Source organism: Abramis brama (genome assembly GCF_963993115.1).
Source record: "Abramis brama genome assembly, chromosome: 18".
In the NCBI taxonomy this organism is placed as follows: domain Eukaryota; kingdom Metazoa; phylum Chordata; class Actinopteri; order Cypriniformes; family Leuciscidae; genus Abramis; species Abramis brama.
In genome coordinates, this window is record NC_139980.1 from 24,029,786 (window position 1) to 24,051,028 (window position 21,243).

General features: G+C 37.3%; 2 protein-coding genes across 5 annotated transcripts in view; both read right to left on the minus strand.

Annotated features, from left to right (window-relative positions):
- Positions 1 to 2,121, minus strand: part of tprb (translocated promoter region b, nuclear basket protein) — a 22,666-nt gene extending 20,545 nt beyond the window's left edge. For all 3 annotated transcript variants that reach the window (XM_084090680.1, XM_084090679.1, XM_084090681.1), the window contains exons 1-7: positions 1,952 to 2,121; positions 1,595 to 1,699; positions 1,441 to 1,514; positions 1,254 to 1,350; positions 622 to 725; positions 231 to 395; positions 26 to 118 (exon numbers count right to left, since the gene is read on the minus strand). In XM_084090680.1, coding sequence (XP_083946806.1) covers positions 26 to 118; positions 231 to 395; positions 622 to 725; positions 1,254 to 1,350; positions 1,441 to 1,514; positions 1,595 to 1,699; positions 1,952 to 2,102 — 789 coding nt within the window. In that variant the 5' untranslated portion in view covers positions 2,103 to 2,121. The remainder of the gene's footprint in view (positions 1 to 25; positions 119 to 230; positions 396 to 621; positions 726 to 1,253; positions 1,351 to 1,440; positions 1,515 to 1,594; positions 1,700 to 1,951) is intronic.
- Positions 2,122 to 10,557: 8,436 nt separating this feature from the next.
- Positions 10,558 to 14,779, minus strand: pdcb (phosducin b). 2 transcript variants are annotated; one of them, XM_084091798.1, is made up of 4 exons: positions 14,627 to 14,779; positions 12,860 to 12,925; positions 11,932 to 12,080; positions 10,558 to 11,697 (listed from the first exon to the last, which is right to left on the minus strand). In XM_084091798.1, exons 2-4 carry the CDS (start codon positions 12,906 to 12,908, stop codon positions 11,182 to 11,184), a joined length of 714 nt encoding a protein of 237 aa, XP_083947924.1. In that variant the 5' UTR covers positions 12,909 to 12,925; positions 14,627 to 14,779; the 3' UTR covers positions 10,558 to 11,181. The 2 variants fall into 2 exon arrangements, with proteins under 2 accessions (XP_083947924.1, XP_083947925.1); XM_084091799.1 differs by having other exon boundaries at positions 11,953 to 12,080; positions 14,627 to 14,774.
- Positions 14,780 to 21,243: the final 6,464 nt, after the last annotated feature.

Sequence of the window (21,243 nt, forward strand, 5' to 3'; positions counted from 1 at the left end):
ACAGTGATGAATAACATTGTCTAACCTCTCTCATCTTGGTGATCATCTCCTCTGCTTGCCTCTGAAGGTTCTCGTTGGATGCCTTCAGACTGGTCACCTGATCTTTTAGGTGGGTGATCTAACACAGGCATGCAGAGATTAGAACACAGACTAAAAACTTATTTCAAAGCACATCTAACAAGATAACTTAAAATACATAAAAACAATATATAAAAGGGCTTATACAGTACCTCATCCTCCTTGTTATTAAGGTTGCATTGGAGCTCCAGTATCTCATTGCCTCTCTGCCGGGAAAGAGACAGCAGCTCTTCACTTTTAGCCTTAAGCTCGGTGTTCAGCCAGGTTACTTGACCCTGGAGTAGATCTTTCTCCTGCTCCATTCGCTTCTCTTTATACTGGAAGACAAACAGCATACCAAAAATCATGGTATAAAAATATAAGCTTGTTCTAAAGAAGAGAACACTGTTTGAATTCAGTCAAATATAGTTGTAAAAACAGTGAATTACAAATGCACTAGCTAGTGTGATAAATCTTCAAAATGTTCAATATTGGTGCAGAAACTGATCCAGGTATTAGATCAATGCATTCCTATAAAAACAGTTAGATTTTTTTCAATCTTACCTTGATTGAGACCTCAGAGGCTTCGGACCCATCTAGTTTTAGTTGAAGCTGCATCCTCTCTGCATTGACTTCCACCAATCTATCATTAAGATGTTTCAGGTCCTCTAAAAAAAAAAGAAAAAAAGAAAAATAATTAAATTAGTGTATTATACAATACTGTTCAGAAAGGACACATTCATTTGTTCAAAAGTGACCATACAGATTTTTTTTTCATACATACATTTCTGTTTCAAATAAATGCAGGTCTTCTGAACTTCTATTCAAAGAATTCTGAAAACATTTATTCCATGAAAACACAACTGTTTTCAACACTGATAAAAATAAGATTTTTTTTCTTGCGCTCCAAATCAGCATATTAGAATTTCTGAAGGATCATGTGACATTAAAGATGGGATTAATGACTGATGAAAACTAATAAATACTTAAATTATTGTAATAATATTTCACAAATAATGTTGTTTTACTGTATTCTTTCTTCAAATAAATACAGCCATAAGATACTTCTGACCATAAAAAAATCTGACCACAACATTTTGGTATGTAAAAAAGCTGTCAAACCCAAACATGAACCTTCTGCTTAACCTGTGAAAATTTATTTTTGAAATGTTCATTAAAAAATGCTTATTAAATACCGCTTTGTTGCTCCATCTCCTGGGATCTTCTTTCCAATGTCCGCACAAGCTCTCGTTTTTCCGCCTCAAGCTCATTTTTGGCTTTAGAAAGTTCATTCTGCCCAAAGAAAGCACAATTTCATTATTCTTCAACATCCCAAAATTCAAGAATAGACAGACTTCTCTCTGTTACACAATATTTCGTTACCTGTTGTGATTCTAGTTTCGTGTATGAAGAAGCTTGCTCCTTATTATTCTCTCGTAAGGACTTCAGCTCTTCTTCTGTAAAAGACGTGTACAAATACAAAATTAAGTCTGGTATTATTTACCAAAGAAGAGGCATTTGTTTACCACCTGCTTACCAAGTTTGCAATAGTCTTGTTGCAGTATCTGATGCTCTTGGGTCTGGGACACAAACTGAGACTGACTCTCAGCGAACTTCTTCTCGATGTCAAAATATTGTTGTTCTATATGAAACAATAACACAACAGAAAGAATCAACACCCATAAAAACATACCGTCGCCGGTAATAAATGTAGACAGAAGACATTTCCTGAAAGACTAACATTTATTTAACAAGTTTAACATATGTTCACAACATAACGTTTGCAGAACAATATGTCCAAGGGGGAAAAACAAAGTTTAAATAAAGATTATAAGACCCAGGCCTCGTTCGTGGCTATGAACTGTTCACATCTATTAAAACAACATAGCCTTACCACTATCGACACGATATTGCTCCTGTTGTGCCTTCAGACAATCAACTTCACCTTGCTGGTCAGAAATGTACTTCTCTAATTTAGTCAATACAGTTTTTTGGAGTTTCGAAATCTCCGACCGCTCCAATATTTGCTGCAACACAGCCGCCATTTTTCGTTCCAATGACTCCTCCTCCTCGGCGTCACACGTAAACGTGCTTATTACTATTTCCTACTAGGAAAAAACGTCCGCCATCAGGTCCATTCTAGTCAACACAAACGACTGTGATTGGTCCAGCCTGACTAGGTAAGAGTCAGAGAAAAGTAACTTAGGTCTGTCTGGTACAAAATGTATTTTATATGGCTATGTCTGGAAGCAAGCAAAATCATCTCGAAAATTATATGAAATAACTTTGGTAAGTTACAATAAAGCAATAAAGTGTGATGATGTTCATTCATCATTGCAGCTGGGGTCCTACAAAGATGTGAACACTAGAGGGAGATGTAGGCTAGTGTCAAACATGCACTGACGTTCAAGGTCAATAACAAAAACAACAGAACATAAGGTTTTAGCCAACCTTGATAATTGGATAACAGTTTCACGTGGACAACCTTTGCCTTAGTTTCCCCGTTTTGTTTAAATATTTGTAATGCGGTTAAATCTGAATAAACGTGGCTGTCACTTCTCTCTCTGTTTTAATTCCATTTTTTGTTCCCTTTTTTGTCTCCCTATACTCTACTTACTGCCCATAAGTTTTGATGATTAATATCTAATATCACTACAATGAAATGCGCAAAAATATTAAAACATTATAAAAAGTAAAATGTCTTTATTGTTGATTTATGGATTGATTTAAAACAATAAGAATAAAGTGTACAGAGGCCTGTTTCAGCATATTAACCCTAAAATGAGGGAAACTCTGGGTTTTCCATTTCAGAATGGGAGGTAGGCCTATGCCAAACTCAAGAAAGCGGGTATAGCCTAAGTGATCATTTACCATGGTAACTTACTCTGTGAACTTAACCTGGTCGGGAGCAGGTTTCCTTCGCTAAACCCACAGTCCTCTTTTTAAAGCATAAGTAGTGTTTAAATAGCCTACTTCATTCATTCATTCATCCATCCATCCATTCATTGCACACATTTGTCACACAGAGACTGTCTAAAATGGCATGTAGTTTTTTTTTTTTAATAAGATGAATTTTATATAACTCCTTAACTGGTAACTGAAAATACACAAGATTGAGGTTACATCATGAAGTTATTTGTATTAAACTCTGGCATTTACTGAGCATCACTGAACTGTCTTAATCTGCGCTTCAGAATTTGATGGACCCTCCTCCATGCTGTTCTGTTTATACTAAGATATAAACTGACACTACTGGTTACTCTGCAAAAAAAATGTGAAGAAATGTGAATGTGTAGATTGTGTGATGTGTAGACACATAGCAATAACATTACCTCTGTAGGCCTCTCTGTGGTAGCAAACACTGTTTCATCATCCCCACACTCTAAAAAATGCTGGGTTTTTATAGACAAACCCAACTGTCGGGGTTGGGGTCAGCCCTATGTTCCCACAGCCCTATGTTCCCACGGCCCTATGTTCCCACATTTCTAAGAATTCTTTTTTTTACTGACAATTTTGAAAATTAGGCCCTATGTTCCCACAACCATATGTTCCCACAGTCCTATGTTCTCTCATTTAACTATGTCCCCTATGAAGGGTAGGTTTTAGTGCTTGTGCTGGTACAGGGATAGCCCAATTACATCCCAGACAAGTCTCCCTCCTGTGAGGAGTAGTTTAGGTATGTTAGGGTTAGGGTTAGGGCTGTGGGAACATAAGGCTGTGGGAACATAGGGCTGTGGGAACATAGGGCTGTGGGAACATAGGGATGTGGGAACATAGACATGCTCCCGTTCGGTTAAAAGTGCATCATCCGGTGAAGTTGAGTATTTGGTTTAGTACACCTTATACTACTTGTCATAATTTATTGTGTATTGAGAATGTTCTACTGGTAAAAAGTATGGGGACCTCTTTTTTTGGGCGCTGTTGCCATGGTGATTCGTAATATCAGAGCTCCATTGATCACGGCTTTTTATAGTCATGCTGCAGACGCTTAAGCATGATTTGAGACAATTCAGAGTTGATTGAACTAACTCAAATCGGCTGTTCTTAAACCGAAAACTCAGTTTCCTATCTCAGGATAAATCAACTCAAGAGTTCAGTTGGTTGAACCTCCTTATTGAAACAGGACCCAAGTACTCCCTGTTTTGTTCAGTTTGTTGTCCTGTCTCGTCAGTGTTAGAGTGTTGCTATTCTGTTTCCCTGAATGTTCCTGTTATGCTTTTTTCCTGTCTAAAAAATTTAGTTGATAAAAGATAACTACAACATAGATGTGTTTGTTCACCTCTGTCTCATTTCTACTTGGATGATATTACTCAATTCATCTCTACACTCTAGGCTTCCTTCTCTCTTTGCTTTTCTCTTTCAATTCCTTTCAGTTTTCCATTCCTTAGACCAGTCATAACACATCAATGTGACCACAGATTAATCAATATGGAATTTTCAAATGGAAGTAAAAAAACATATAATAGATGTTAATGCTCTTAGTGCCCCTCAAGCACTGGATATTATTTACAGTGAGACTGTCTGAAGAGATAGTGTAACCTCGCCTCTCTTTGCTATGCAGCCTTAACCTTGAATCAGCCAAGCAACGCTCTCTCTCTCACCTCTTTCAAATGGCAACACACTCTAGAAAACAAAGACCCATGGGAATGTCTCAGGACCTCACACCTCATTTCATGTTTTTTTGTTGTTGTTGTTGCTGGCTTTGCATATTGGGCCAATGCATTAAAAATCACTGCACCAAAAAAGAAATAATGTAAAATCTTGTTTGCTTGAATTATGATTCAAATAATTTTTGGTTAAACACAGAGCCTATAGCTGCCTGTTTTCAATATCCAAAAAAGGCAATCATGCTGTTGTGCGCTTCCTTTACTAATGAAAATGTTCTGTGTTTAGAACTTTTGTTTAGTGATTTGTTGCATTTTTTAAGCCCAAATCCTGGTTTCCATAGCGACATATGGGGAAAATAAATTACTACTTCACCTTTGCGTGACAAAGCTATAAGATGTTGAGTAAGAAGAGGGTAGGAAGTTTTCAAGTAGGCTATGTGTTTGTATGTGTGGGTGGTGAATGCTTCTGCAATTTTCACACAAAGCAGAGGCATAAAGCCTTGTGACCTCATATCCCCCCGACTCCACCTCCATCCACCCCTTCACCTATGGCACCATTCACATCTGTCATTAATATCCATCATATCTGTCCACCCACTACCCCTCTTTTTGTTCAATGTCACTCCCTAAAAGGCATTATATTCAGAGCTCATAAAAACCCTTCAATAGTCGAAATAAATTCTTTTCTTTTTTTTATGTTTTGCCTAGTTCTAGAATGTTTTATACCGTGTCATTTTTGTTTCATTCTCGTGTCTAGCATGATTCATTCTGTCATAATTATTTTCAGAATTCCTGTGGATTTATCTGGGTTAAATGATTGCTTACCTCACAGGCTTACACAAAGCTTTAAGTTTTTAGTTGGACCACAATGAATACTGCTCTATGCCATATGGTATCATGAGGACTGATTACTATAGCTTATAAATAACCACAGATCTTCTGCATTAAAGGAGCAACATGTTTTGAAATAATCTTTATAGTGCTAGTATAGTGTGCATTAAAGTGATAATAATTAAATGTTTGTGGAGGGAATGTCAATACCTAAACTGGTCCTTTAAAAATGAATGCCATGAAAAATAAATCTGGATCAGATGAAAAACAACAAATGCCAAATATTTGAGTCTGTAGTCAATATTTCTGTCATGGTGTGGAGCAGGCAGAAGACGACAAGGGAGAATCAAATGTTCCAAAGCAAACTTTTACAAACAATATGATTCAAACAGGTACAGACAGGCAAAAGTTACAGAACTTTACAGAACGCTAAATACAAACACTGATGAACGATGATTAACAGAACACAGGTGACATAGATGATGATTATGATTAACTAAACACAGGTGATACAGATGGACTAAATGACAGTAACCATGGATACGAAGGAGTGGCGGGAAAAGAACAAAGGAAGACGTGACTACTGAAAACTGGAATCTGACAATGATAGAGAGACTCAAGAAGAAGTGACAACATGCAGAATGTAACAGGACGTTTCTGAATGGTTAGTTGATGAATGTATGTATCGGATGTGGAGTTAACTATCTTCTAGTCGTTGATCAGCATATTCTATAAATCGCTTGCTCTTCTCCTAGGCTTTGTAGCTTGTTCCCGGGGGCGTGGTTTAAGTAAATTTTAGGGATAGTGATATCACTAACCCGGGAGGAGAAGCTTGTGTAGTGCCTATCAGTCATTTGTTGTAGTCCTTAAAAAGCAGATGTTGTTTATGCTCAAACAGCAACAAATAACTAAAGTTAGAAAAGTGAAATCATAATCAACCACGAACCACCCCTTTAATATAGGTTATTTAAAACCCATGAAAAGCATATAACATTATGCATGCATTTTGTGATCATGCGTTTATTTTGAAGTACAGAACACAATAAACCTTAATATTACAATAAAACATGACTAAATATTTTCAGAATTCCAGGCCTAAAGATCTTATCTGCAAGCTTTTTGATCGGGCTGTTACATGCATGAAGAAGATCTTTGTGAAAACCAAAGAAAATAAACAGCACAGCAATGTGAACTTGTCTAACTGCTTAATCACTGTTATGGCAGTGACATATGTAAATAGCCTATTTGTTTCAGAACTCTAAGTGAAAGTGGATTATATTAATACAAATTATACACACTTGGCTATATTAGATGTTCTGTTTCCATAAAGATCTGTTGTATACTTTATATATATATATATATATATATATATATATATATATATATATATATATATATATATAATATATATATTACACTCACACACATGTATATTGTTTCTATATGCAAACTACTTTACTTAATAGAGTACCTATAAAATAGAGTTTTTAATCTTTAAATCTTTTAAGTGTCTGAGCCATGAACCCGTAACAACATGTCTTAGGAATTAAGTCCAGACGAGGACTTGGATGTTTGGGCTACTCCTTCACGCATGCAGAGAGGATGGAAGCAAATATGGTGTCAGGTGCAGATGTTGTCAGAACATGTTCTCGTGAAGCGCAGACGACCTCGTCGCACGATATAGCAAGAGCTCGGCGCGAGACACACAATACGTTACCACAAAATCACCAAACCCTGCAGGCCCTCTGTGGGTGTGTCTGCATGGCTTGGCCCTCAAGAGAAAAAATGTTAGTCTCAAATTGGTTTGCATGTCTTTTTCAAATATGGAACAGACGGAAAAATAAATTGCTCAGCGACCCCACAAGCTGATGCAATTTAGTTGCAAATGCTGTTGAATTTGTTCTGAACTATGGTGAAATTAAAAACTCAGCCCGTATTTTGACACTGATCAAAATTAGTTCTATAAATCCACTAATAAGATTACTTGACTAAGCTGATCAAAAAAGATCACTACTGCACACTAGGGGTTAAACGACCTCAGATGTTTTTTCAAATCGACATTTGTGTGATGAAAGCATAGGATGAAAGTCGAGTCGACTAGTCATTAATGAACAAATAAGCCTGAATCTTGAGCGAGACTCAAATGTGCAGAGCTATATTGACACAGCGCTACACAAGGCTATACATAACTGCTTACTTTTATCCGTTATTTTGTCTTTGGGTCGTTATAGTTCTCACAGATTTCTGCTTGTTCTAAATCAGATAGGCTACAGATAAAGTAGCACAGTAAACATTTATATGAATGCATTAGTATTGCGTGTGAATTAATTCTACCTGGCAGCCTCTCTCTAATAGCTGTGGGTTTTAGTTACTAATAAATATACGCTTGAACTTTTCAGTTTCTAAGCTATTTTATTGATAAATCACAGATCAGTGTGGACAACTTTTCTGCACTACTGAATGATTCTCCGTGCGCGTGATCTGTGAGCGATACGAGCTTCTTTATGTGTGTGCATTACAATGCTGAACGACAATTAATTTATGTTTACAAAATAACTGTTTAAAACGTACATTCTCCTGATCAATTTTGAACATATAGATAGAAGCCTATAATCAAACATCTTATGGAGCACTCTCATTTGTCATTTTAACTGTTTGGACACAGATCTTTAAAGTGGACTTCCAAGATTTCTTATCCTGTTGCGCCCTCTATAGGCCATGACCACTAGTCGACTAGTTGACGTCAAGCTTAAAGTCCACATGAAATCAAAATTGACCATATTTACTTTGTTTGCCTAAATTGATCGTTTTGTGGTGAACAATTCATCCATGCAAGTCAATCCACACAAAAAAATTTTTTGGCTTTGTAATCTTTAATCAAAATCTGAAAATGCCCCTCCCCTCTGCATTGGAGGACCTTCCCTGATGACGTAGGTTTGAGGACTTGGGTTGGGAAACGCTTAACCACTCCCCTCAAACCGTTAGTCTGTTATGAGCGAGAGATGGAGAGGAGGAGCGCTAGAGTAAAACCCTGCCCTCTGTTCAATATTCCTTTTCACTGGGAAATATGTCACAGCACTGGAGAAAAGTCGTTTGCAACTTCCGGTTCACGCGGACTTTAAAGGGTAACTAAACCAAAGAGTATAGAAGTACCAAGAGGCGAAACTCCGTTGCAGTTTTGACAACAGCCACTAGGTGGCGCTTCGGTAGCGCGGCCGCCATTTTGGACTGAACCAACGGCTTTACCGTTAGCACAACTACCGTATACAGCATTAATATTATGTCTGGAAATAATTGGAGACAAAGAAAACAGTGTTCTGCCATCAACTGCAACAACTACCAGTCTACAACCAATCAACTAGCATTTCATAGATTCCCCAAAGATCCAGAAAGGTAAAGTAGAAAAGGTTTTTATTAACTTTAAAGTGAGCTAACGTCAACGATAACAGGTGCTGTAACGTTAATGTAAGCTATCCCATAACCGCAGTAACAGTTTGCTAACGTTTTGTATGTATTTGGTCGAAATTGTCAAGACTCGAAGTGGGCTTTTTAAATCGCATACTTTCAGAGATATATGAACACCTAACCTGGCAAATGACCGCTTTATTAATTCATTGTTATCACTAAATTAACCCTTTAACTGTCACCTTTTTTCCGCATAAACATGAAAATCACTATCCAAACTTAAATGGTTGTAATTCAAGAATGCTTTGGAATATAGACCTATGGTTGGTCTTGTTTTAAAGAAGACATTTGTCAGATTATTGTTGAAGTGAAATAAATTATGAAAGTGAAACAGAAAAAAGTTATATAAGTTTGAGTTTATTAAAATGTACAAATTTAAAAATATAATTATTTATATTTTATATAAAATATATATATATATATTACAAAATATTTTACTCTAGAACTGCAAGAAAATGAAAGCAAAAAATCTGAAGAAGTTGTGTTCCACATAGGTTGATATGTTGATATGTTGATATCTCGCTCCTGCCGTGTGCTCTAACGTTACACGGTTTGGAGCTGCGCGCTCTTGCTCACTCGCTCGCTCTAGATTCCGGGAGATTTTAGCCTAATTTGCGGGCATCAGGGAGCCGCTATCAATATGCGGGAGACTCCCGGAACTTCCGGGAGACATATGGGATGTCTGCTATAGAGATATTAAAAACTAGAAACTACTATTTAGTTCATTTAACCGCTTTTGAATTTGAACCGGTTATCGTTCAATTCTATGACAGCTGTGTTGCGTTCAGTCCAAGATGGCGGAGCTGCAGCTCTGCGCATGGGTGCGTTTGTTGCAATGGAACGTTCTATTGAGTTTCGCCTCTTGGTACTTCTATACTCTTTGACTAAACCCCTGGTCAGAGCCTGACTCCACCCACTGGCAATATTTGAAAAATGCTGGAAAAGTGAGCAGACCCCAGCAGACATAGAGGGGACGAACCGAGGGCGGGGTGAGCTGGAACCTACTTACATCACATAGTACCGCAAACATCCAATAGGAAAATTCAACTGCAGTAGCCGCCATTCAACCTGAAGAGGGCAGCACTAGGGTTTAGGGTTTAGTTACCCTTTAAAGCGTCATGGCAGAGCATTAAAGTCTACTAGTCAGTGCAACCCCTAAACTGCACACATATGGTAGTCATATATTGATTGTTGTTAACTCTACAGACCCACCCATTTTAAGACAATGGCCTAATTTTATTCACTCCGAAAAGCCCTGGTTTCTTTAGTATAAAAACTTTTAAAACAGTAGCACACGTGTCTTTTGCTGGCTCACTTCTCCATAACCCATGGTTCATCTGGAGTTCAACTAAATCCTGATCATTTCCCATTACTGTATGTGCAACTCAACTTAATGGAAGATTCCTATAAATACATAATTAGAACATGTCAAATAATGGGACAATTATTGGAAAATGTGCAAATGTGCATTATGGATTTATTATTTTAATATATAATGGAAAGTTTGAATCTGCAGGTCAGAGTAAAGTCAGTTCCAGTGATTGTGTTTCAGCAAGTGCAGTCTCGCTTCTCAAACCACATTAAAGGAAGGTGCAAATTCTCTGGAATTTTGCTTTATTGCTTTCTTGATTGATTGATCCTCCTGGTTTATGCAAAATTTCAGCCAAACAATTTTACAGTAAGACAGCTTGTGCATGCAAACCAAAAGTAAAACAATACAATTTTACTCAGGATACTGCTTAAACCTCATGGAATTTCTGTACACAGAAAACCAAAAATAAGGGCAAGCATAGTTTAAGAAGCAATTCACAGTTTGGAAGCCATTTGAAAATATAATGTTTTGCTGCTTCTAAAGAAAGAGCTCTAAAAACAACCCTGGGCCATTCTATTTGCATAATCTTTTGCTACATGCAATCACATGTACAATATGTACATAAGTAGACACTAATTCATTCTTATCTATTTCACAGTCATGCAGTTATAAGAGGAAACATGATAGTTTAATATGTCATTATCTTTCTTGACTTAATTCCATTCATGTTGCTTTTAAAACTGTACAAAACATTTATAGTTTTCTCTACCGTGTGCTCAAAGAGATCTTTACGTTGAGCTGTGTGTGCAAACGGATGCATCTCATCATGTTAACTGAAGAATAATGAAACTTATTCTTGTCAGATTCCTCCCATTCTTTTCATCCATTCTTACTTTCTGCCATCTTTCATCACTCCACATCTGCTTCCTCCTCCTCAGCTCCAGCGCCACACTCCTTCACTGGCAGCAGTCCATATTCATTGAGGAAGGCCTCTACATCAGTAGCAAAGAACTCCTCATTGAAATGCTGCGTAACAGCCAGGAAGTTCCCCAGCAGCTCTCCAGCCTTGTACACTAACAAGGTAGGCAGAACATCATCTGAGAAACGCTCGCCAGCTCCGGTGGCGGCTGCTCGAATGCGGCAGAATTTAACCGTGGTATATTCGGAGGCCAAGCAATCCATGCAGCTGTTAAGCGCATCGCACCCCTTCACTCCATCTTTGTAGATGTGCACCACCACCACTGTGAGCCGGTGCTCCTTCTCAATGACCTCTAGAAAGGCCTCGCCACTGTCAAGGTCATACACAGTCTCGAATTTGGGCCCGAAGCTCAGGTGCTCGTGCATCTCCTGCATGCATTGCTTGCGGTACTTGCGCAGACTTTTTTCATCATCTTCCTTTATTAACTCATACTCCTGTGCGCTCATCTGAGAAGGGAAAGAAAAGGAGGGAAATTCAAAGCTTGCAGAGTTTTGGGAGTAACTGCATTTATATTTGGGAGCAAATCCATTAAATCAGGGGGTTTCAGTTTTTGATGAGGAATTATTGTTTTCATGTAAAGAAACTTTGACCTCACTTTTTACAACCTCATTCATAAATGCATATTTCTTTTCTCCAAAGTGCTAATTTCTTATTTTGAAACCATAGTCAAAACGGGAAACCTTGCGATTGAATCCACCCACACAAGCGTCTTTGGGTTTCTGAGGGGACGACATCTGTCTTAGCAGCTCTCTCTTGTTGGGAGGCAGAACCTCCTGGTCCATGCTCTCCAATTTAAATTTACGCCAGTCATTGATGACACCCTTTGGGCCTAGAGATGGTTGGAGAAGAAAATGCCATAAATGAATGAACTGGATTACATCAATGCGTAGATAGCCAACCATAAAGACAAGCTATATAGCCTACTATTGTCAGTTCAGTTTCAATGGTGGATGATATCAGTTCAGGTCAGGTCAGACAAATTTTATAGACATTTATTTTGTCTCTATGGTTAAGATGGGGGGTGGGGGAATGAGTAAATGTCCACACACTAATGTCATTTCAATAATTCAGTTTCCTGCTCCTAACAGAGGGTTTTCATGTGTGCACTTTAATTTATACCCAAGAATACCATGCTGTTCAGGAAGCTGGCAACCGATGCAGGGATTCACAAACTTTTTTTGTCAGGTAAACCTCTTTAACTTTAAGTTAATATTTAAATTATTTAACAACACATTTGCATGTTCATGTACATGGTTCTCTGATGTCGGTAAAGGATCACATGACAAGCAGGTAAACAATCTTTTTTGTAAAAATTTTAAGCGTTTTATTTTGATTGGGTCTATTTTTAAATGATTTATTTTATTTTACATTTTTATGATTTAATTCATTATTAGCTTTTCGACTCACAAACTCCCTGCAGTTCTCTCACAAACTTGAGTTTGGGAAACCCTGGTGCTATATATATATATAATATATAATGTATGTATGTATGTATGTATGTATTTTTTTTCTGTTCCCATTCTGCATGCTTTTGATTCATTAGATCACTTTCCCTACCCTATGATACGTTAACGTTACAGTCTCACAAACAGTAAGAGCCATACTGACCTGTGTGAGTTACCATCACTGGTTCCTCATCCACCATTTTGTCAGACATTTTTATCTGTTGATTATCTGTGGGAAAAGATCAAATCTTTATAACATCTATATTTATCACATCTATACAAAATAAATCAAATTCTCAGAATTTTTTCAACAAAAGTTATACATCTCTGAAATACTATCTAGTTCCTAACAAAGAAAACAACAGACATATTAACAGTTATTTTCAGGCTTTTAAGGCACTTACTTTTAATAAATGTATTAAATTCGAACAAAGTATAGCATCAAAACTATATCATCAAATCTCCTTAAGTTGGCATGTGGACAGTGTCTCTGTGTCACCGAACCTGATCACTCTTTCTTGGAAGAAATAGGTTTATCAGGAGTAAGAAGATTAGATTACCCCATGATCCAATTTGTTTGCACGATTGGACGTCGGCGATATGATGTCATGGAATGACAAATTAACTGTCCTTGATTAATTCAGGACATGCATCAACTCCCATTTCAACCCTGACATTTTAAATTGGACTCAAGTCAGTTTACTTTTTAGTCTTTTTAATGCACCTTACTATTTGATTCTACAAGCAATACCAATAATTTCATTACATAAAACTCTTACATACCACCTTAATGCCAATATTAAAATAACCAATGTAGATAATTGTTTGTGTTCAGATCAGACATGTAAAAAGGGATTTTTTCCCCAACTTCAAATGCATGGATGTCACCGCAGCAGATTAGCAGCTTAATACTAGAGCTTAGAGTCTTCATTTTACCCCGCTAGACGACCTCACGCCCCCGCAGTACCTTTCACTACTCTCAGTAAATCACATTTGAGATTACAGCTATGATGCAATTCCTTGGCTCAGGTGGCAACAGTTAGAATCCTGTCAAGTTGCTTTGGAGGTTGCTTCAGTTTTCTTTATCTTTTTAAAACTTTGACGGTTGTTTTGAGCACACAGATTACTCTTTATGGGTTAAAATACTCGTTAAAAAGCATGATATTATCACAGTCTTCCATTTCAGTTTGTGTCTTGGAAAATGGTGTCTTAAGATTCTTATCTTTTCTAAAAAATATATATATATATAGGGGTTTCAGGATAGGGCACTTTTCCCCAGTCATCTCAATTGCAAAAAGTGTCCCAATAATCCATATTTTCATATTTAATCTTTTATGATTATCGAACATTAAATTTGAGTTTCTCAAAAACTGTTAAAATTTGATGATGGAAATAAGGCTATACTGTTTTTAGCCACATTGATTCTTTATTACTTTATATTACTTTATCAAAGTCTTTCTGAATGTTTTTCTTTCAGACTGATCTGAATCTTTAAGTCTTGTTGAATCATGCAGAATAATACACATGGCATGACAGTTTGCATACTTTTCTAAGATAAATACCGTACACCGTAGACAACACTACTGCTATCTACAGTACATCAAAGCTTCTGAGCAAACCGCTTAAAAAGCCAGCTCCAAGGCTTGCTTTAGATTCAAAAACAGGAATTCTGCTGTAACTTTTAATGTGTAAATTAAATGAATAAGTGTTTTTTTTAAGTTTCATGCAATCTATATGGCTGTTACCTTATAGCTCATCAAAAATATGTTCAGGCCTATGATTACATCGATTTTAGTTAAATGACACTGTGACTGACTTAAAACTGTAAAACAAAACAAACAGGAAATTAAGACTATATAAGATGCATATAAGCATGAAACTGAATAGACTTCAGTTATAACCTGCAAAATCAAAACGTTTGCCTGCTCACCTTTTTTTGTACCGTCCGAGTACGTCCCTTCAGTGAGCCGTGAGCTGTTATGTGGTCACTATCACCGTTGGCTTGTCCTTCATGCTTTTTTTAATGTGCATGGGGAGGGCACAAAGAAGCTTTCTTAAGTCAAGATACTTTGGACAACTCTGTGCTGCAGAAATAGCACAGGGAACTTAAGAGGATTTAAGTGCAGTAATTAGACACTGTTTAGAACACAACCGATGATAAAGGTACCATAGCTGAGAGAGGAGAGTGGTAAGAGGACAAGAGGATAAGGACGATATTGAGAATAATGTGGGGAAGAATGAGGGAAAATGTGAAAAAATGACACTACATCAGACACTTTTGGTTTCTGACACTACATCAGATCTGCTTGCATCTAATCTTAAAACTAATCTTAACTTATATAGAGGGTTAGCATATATATATATTAAGTGTTTTGGACACTGTAATATTTTAATAGTTCTAATGCTAGAATGTAACTTAAAGTTGGTAAAAAAAGATGGCATCTGATGTAGTGATTGAAAGGGTTAATTTAGCCCACTCTCTCTCTCTTTCTATCTCTCTCTCTCTCTCCTATAATAAAAAAAAAAATGCACACTACTGTTCAAAAGTTCTTTCTTTAAAAGAAATTAATGCTTTCATTCAGAAAGGACACATTAAATTGATCAAAAGTGACAGTAAAGACTTTTACCTTGTTACAAAAGATTTCTATTTCAAATAAATGCTGGGTTTTTTTAACATTCTATTAATAAAAAATAAATAAAAAATCATGGTTTCCACAATGTTTTAATAAGAAATGTTTCTTAAGCACTAAATCAGCATATTAGAATTATTTCTGAAGGATCATGTGACACATGCAATATGCATTAAATATGCATTGTAGTTACTAAATATTGGAGGGACTGATGGGTGGATAGATAAATGAAGAGAATCTGGGTAAATGAAAGAGAGACAGAGAGAGAGGAATATGGAGATGAGATAAAGCAGCCCTGACCGTTCTGGCTTATTGAATGCAAACGCACAGATGGTACATAAATAGGATTGGCCTCATTAGTGCAAAAAAAAAAAAAAAAAAAAAATCTTTTCAGCCAAACTATTAGCTGTATCCTTCCTACTGACATCACAAACACTAGCAAAAATGATTTAAATTAACTCTGAGTCACTGACATGACACATAATTGTATTACTTAAACACAAAAAGCCATCTTTTATCATAAATACAGATTTTGACTATTAACTAAATTATGTATTATTATTATTTAAATTTGGTTATTTTTTTCAGGAATTTCAAGTAAAATGTAGAAAAGCATGTTGTGCTCATCTTGAATGATGACACAATGAACAAAGTAACAAAATACCAAAATACACAATTTCGACTGAATTAAAAGAAAAGGATATATTGACATGACCTAATTGGGGTCTTTTTTCAGAAATGCATGATAATTGTATTTAAACCATATGGTTTATGAAGACATGTACCATTATTTCTTTTATTTTCCTTTCCTTTCATTTTCTTATTAATGTAATTGAGAATGTAATACGTTCCATGGAGGTATACGACAACAACATTAATCACACTTTCTGTATTTGTCTCCTGTCAATGTCTCAGGGAATTTCTCCATGTTTTCTGCTGATCAAAGAGTGGTTAGACAAACCTAAAGTGTGGGAGGTGAACTGTAAGTTATTATTCATTCGAGGTAAAAGTGGCTCCGTTTCTGTTCATGAAGAGACACACCCATATCGGGATCACCAGCAGGTGAGAATGCACACCGCCACCCCCTTCAGAAATGGTTTGTCATTGTAACTGGGTGTGGTGTAAATGTAGGTAAACCCCATTAGGATACCTATCAGGGCTTGCCATGGCACCATCATAACAACAGGGAGTTGTGATCGCAGGGTTTAGGTGATACCTGTTATGGGTTCTTCTTTCCTAGCGTTTGTCCCGCATTGGCCCTGCAGGGTCTGCTTACCTGCTATGAATGGGCAATATGACCCAAAATTCTTATTTCACGAAATTAAAACTTTTATTTCACGATAACAATATATATCATGATAAAGTTATTTTGTGTTATTTTTATCTCATTTCTCTTATTAAAAATAAGAAAAAAGAAGCAAATTACAAACAACAGGATGAATACAATATAACAAAAATATTAATTTCAGGTACAACAGGTTAATTTAACATGTAATTAGAATTAGTGCAGAAATTTAATAACCAAATGTAAAAAATAAAATATTGCTCATTCGTTTTTTGATTTAATATTGAAAGTAGAAAAACGAGAATACAGTTCCTTTTTTGTTTTTTAATAATAATAATTTTTATTACAAGTATTCAGCAGTTTTTCGTTCTCAGGTAGAAAAATGTATAAACAGCTTGAATATTCGATTTCTACACGTGGGCGGGAATGAAACACCCCTTTCCTCTGATTTGTCAGCCGAAGATCAAACTATTCCTTCATCAGTTCTTCCTCAGTTTCCGCACAGCAGAATAAAAGTCCTCCGCTGCTGCAGTTGTACGGATTCTTAATGCATTTATTGCAACTAGCCTACTACATTTCATATTTTTCTCATTAAACAAACAGACGAATGGCTCGACACAACCCATGCTTAACTTCCGTTTCTCATTTCTCTTTAAAGGGACACTCCACCCATTTGCACTAAGCTTTGCATTGTTAGAAACCCAGTCATACTATTGAATGGTCGTGCAACACTCTCTCAATTTCCCCTGAGATGGGAGAAATCCATTATTTACCTCTTACACTTCCTCCCACAATGACGCAAAAATCATCATTTTGCGTCATTGTCGGAGGAAGTGTAAGAGGGGGGGATTTCTGTTGAGACTACAAGCACTAGTTCCTCATCTCTCCAATCTTTCCCAGGGGCGGGACCCGCTCACGCTACAGACCTATTACAGATCAGTGGGTGGGACTTTACTCCCTGAAACTGAAAGCAATATCCTCCATCTTGTTTGAAGCTAAGCTAACAGGCGCTGTGGAGACAGATGTAAAGTTATGACAATAGCGGAGGAGAGTACTCAATATGATATAGAAGAAGAGGATTTCAGAAGTCTGATGCTTGAATCAGGTGTTTGTGGCTACCTTTACAAGCCGCATTATAGCGAAGAGCAGCCGAGGCAGAGGACCTGCCTGCCGCGGACGAGGAGCCCAGACTGGCTCGACCGCTCGAGTTAGGGCGGACTGGTGGCGCCGGTGATCTCACTATGCAACTACGAACACAGAGAGAGTCCGTCTGCGGCAAAGAATTTCAACGATGACAATTTCGCCTGGACGAAATCTCTGAATCAGACGAGGACACGGACGTTTGTGTTGTGAACTATCCTAGTTTCGCACCGCATATGTTCTGAGTGAACATCCCGGTACCATGCAATAATTCACCTTTTTTAAAGAAATAAAAACGAGGAGTAATGCACTAATGAGTTCGCCAACTAACTAGACATTTTGTGTGAAATGAATTTCAAGCTCTGGTGGTAGCTAGCCTTGTAGACGGAAGAGTGATTTCTCTTATAGGCAGATATGCGCTGTTCTGGATTAGTGGGAGTGGCTTGCGGAGCTGTGCAATGTGGTGCATTGTGGGAGTTTTTGTCTTTCATACAAATGCGTCCTGAAGTTATTTTTTGTCTTTCCTCGGTCACGAAGGCACCAAATTCAAAATTTATTTTACATTTCGACTACATATATGACCCACTTTCAATAAAAAACAATGTTCCTATGGGTGGAATGCCCCTTTAAGTAGAAACTCAAATGACCAGAAGGTACAAAGACCAAGAGCAGTAAGTTATTTTCTCTTTTGTTTGATTCACATTAATGACACAGAGCAGCAGGTAGGTATATTAGGCTGCTGTCACTTTAATTAAGACCAAATACACAGATCCATTATACTGATACACATCTGGTTTACACCCAACTGTTTACTTTCCCTTGAGAAATAACTGGTTGTGTTTACATGAATACTCCACATGGGCATTTTGACTTAATTGTATGTGTATTCGACCATTCAAGCGCAATAAGACGTGAAAGAGAATTTGCGATTGCATGCTGAGAGGTGAGGCTTTCTGTGCACGCGCGTACGCAGTGTGTCAGTCAGTGTGTGCACCACATTGACTTATTTTCCACTGCTTATTGTGCATATTGCTTATTGTGCTTTTTAACATCGAGCGCATCTCAAATTCGCGATCGCTTCTGAGAGAGGCAGGTTTCTGTCAGAGCATTTTAGCAGTGAGCCAGTCGGCACGAGCATCGCACCGAGTTCCGTTTCAGGATAAATTGTGCTTATAACTCTTTTTAACTTCAAGCACCGCTCTTTAAATTCTCATCCATGCATTTCACCACTCTGTGTGAAAGTGTCAGTAGTGGTATATACAGTATTTAAATATCGCAATATACACAATATAGCAAAATCTCAAACAATATATACCGTGGATGTATATCGTCATACTCTAATACCTACAATTTTTTTTTTTTTGCAAAGCTATTCTAGACTTCTGTTTTTAAATTGCTTTCAGTTTTGTACAGTCTTTGAGAGTGAGAGTGAGAGTGTTTGCATACTTCTGAGAGATAAGTTGACTAGGTAACATTCCCATTTTCAGTCACTTTCATAGTTATAGTTGTCGCTATTTCTGGCCATTTATTGGCTTAACAGATTAAAGGAATATTCCAGGTTAAGGAATATATGTGACCCTGGATCACAAAACCAGTCACAAGTTGGATGGGTATATTTGTGGCAATAGCCAACAATACATTGTATAGGTCAAAATTATCGTTATTTCTTTTATGCCAAAATCATTACGATATTAAGTAAAGATCATGTTCCATGAAGATATTTTGTAAATTTCCAACCGTAAATATATAAAACATTTATTTTTCTGAATGGATGCAGCAAAAGCGTGAACATAAGTACAACTTTAAAGGCAATTTTCTCAATGTTTCGTTTTTTTTTTGCACCCTCAGATTCCAGATTTTCAAATAGTTGTATCTCGGCCAAATGTTGTCCTATCCTAACAAATTACATAAAAAACCCATAGATAAATGGAAAGCTTATTTATTCAGCTTTCAGATGATGTAGCCTATACATCTCAATTTAAAGAAATTTACCCATGTGACTGGTTTTGTAGTAGCCTGGTAATACCAAACTCTGCTACTTCGCTTTGCTTCGTAGACAGAGTCTGGCATGGCATAATTGAAAAGCGTTTTCTTTCTCGCGGGGGGGGGGGGGGGGGGCGCTTGTCTGAAGTTTAAAATCATTGGTTACCCGTAAGCCAATCACATAACGTTTGGTTATGGCGTGTGTTATGCGCATGCTCAGCCGCATCTAACTTCCACTGTAAACACATGTATGATGCGAAAACAAAACCATCGAGCGAAATACCGGAGTGAACATGGCTTTGAACGACTTTTGCAGATTATGTGAAGTAAATCTACGCATCCACGGTACAATCAGCGTCTACGTCACGGCTCTCAGCCCGCCCTCTGTTCGTTGATTGGCCGGCTGTTTTCAGGCCGGAGGAAAACGGAAAGCTCTGACGCTGTCTCAGACTGAGTACAGAAGCGAAATGAAATTGAGTATGAAGTCTGACGTAGTCAGGCTAGTTTTGTAGTACAGGGTCACATATAAGTTATAATCGACAACATGTTGACCATGTAAGGGATAATGTGAGGCGGTTGTTATAGCGAATAACAACCCCGACAGGCTGAACGGGACTTGAATCAGCCTGAAGGGGTTGTTATTCGCTATAACAACCGCCTCGCTATACATTATCCCGCTTATTACATGGCTACCTACAAAATAAATAAATAATTTGACACAAAATATTGATTTAAAAAGGAGTTTATTGATTCAAAAACGATTGTATTGCTTCCGCTAAAGAAAATAGTCCGTTCCGCGTCCATAGCAACGCTCTGTTTTTCATGGCAACGGTGTGTTATACTTCGCAGCGGTCTGTTATGTAAGGGTTAATGCCCGACGAGGTGTCCATTGTCAGGTAATTATTATTAATGGACGACGGTGAGGCGTGAACCGTCCGATGCGCAGCGGAGCGCAGCGTCACGCCTCACCGTCGTCCATTAATACCTGACAATGGACACCTCGTCGGGCATTAACTCTTACATAACAGACCGCATTCTACATTGGAATTCAACCAAGCCATGTAATATATATATATATTATATATAATATATATATATAATATATATATATTATATATATTATAATATATATAATATATTATAATATTATAATATAATATAATATCTCCTCTCTTGTTAACTTTTTAATTTTTGGGAGAACTATCCCTTTAAAATTGGTGTGCCCTCTTTTGAAACAATAGAGGAAACACTCCCATTTCCTTTTTACAAGCATCTACATGCAAACAAAAGCCAGTATGCACTTCAAAACAGTGTTTCCCAACCTGTCTGTTCAACTTTATGAAAACCACTGACTCAGACTACAGTGGAGTTTCTATTTATCTACCTTTTCAAATGAATGAGTATGCATCACAATGACCCACAAAGGAATTGGTTACACCTGTCATCCCATCATACGCCCACGTTCCATTCAGATCATTCCCAGAGTAAGTGGCCAGAATTCCTCAAGGG

Bases quoted from the DNA above. Each gene is read 5' to 3' on its own strand.
- pdcb (XM_084091798.1), bottom strand. From the start codon at position 12,908: ATGTCTGACAAAATGGTGGATGAGGAACCAGTGATGGTAACTCACACA. The intron at 12,081-12,859 runs GTCAGTATGGCT...AACCATCTCTAG, and splicing joins AGTGATGGTAACTCACACAG to GCCCAAAGGGTGTCATCAAT. The intron at 11,698-11,931 runs GTTTCCCGTTTT...TTCCCTTCTCAG, and splicing joins TGGGTGGATTCAATCGCAAG to ATGAGCGCACAGGAGTATGA.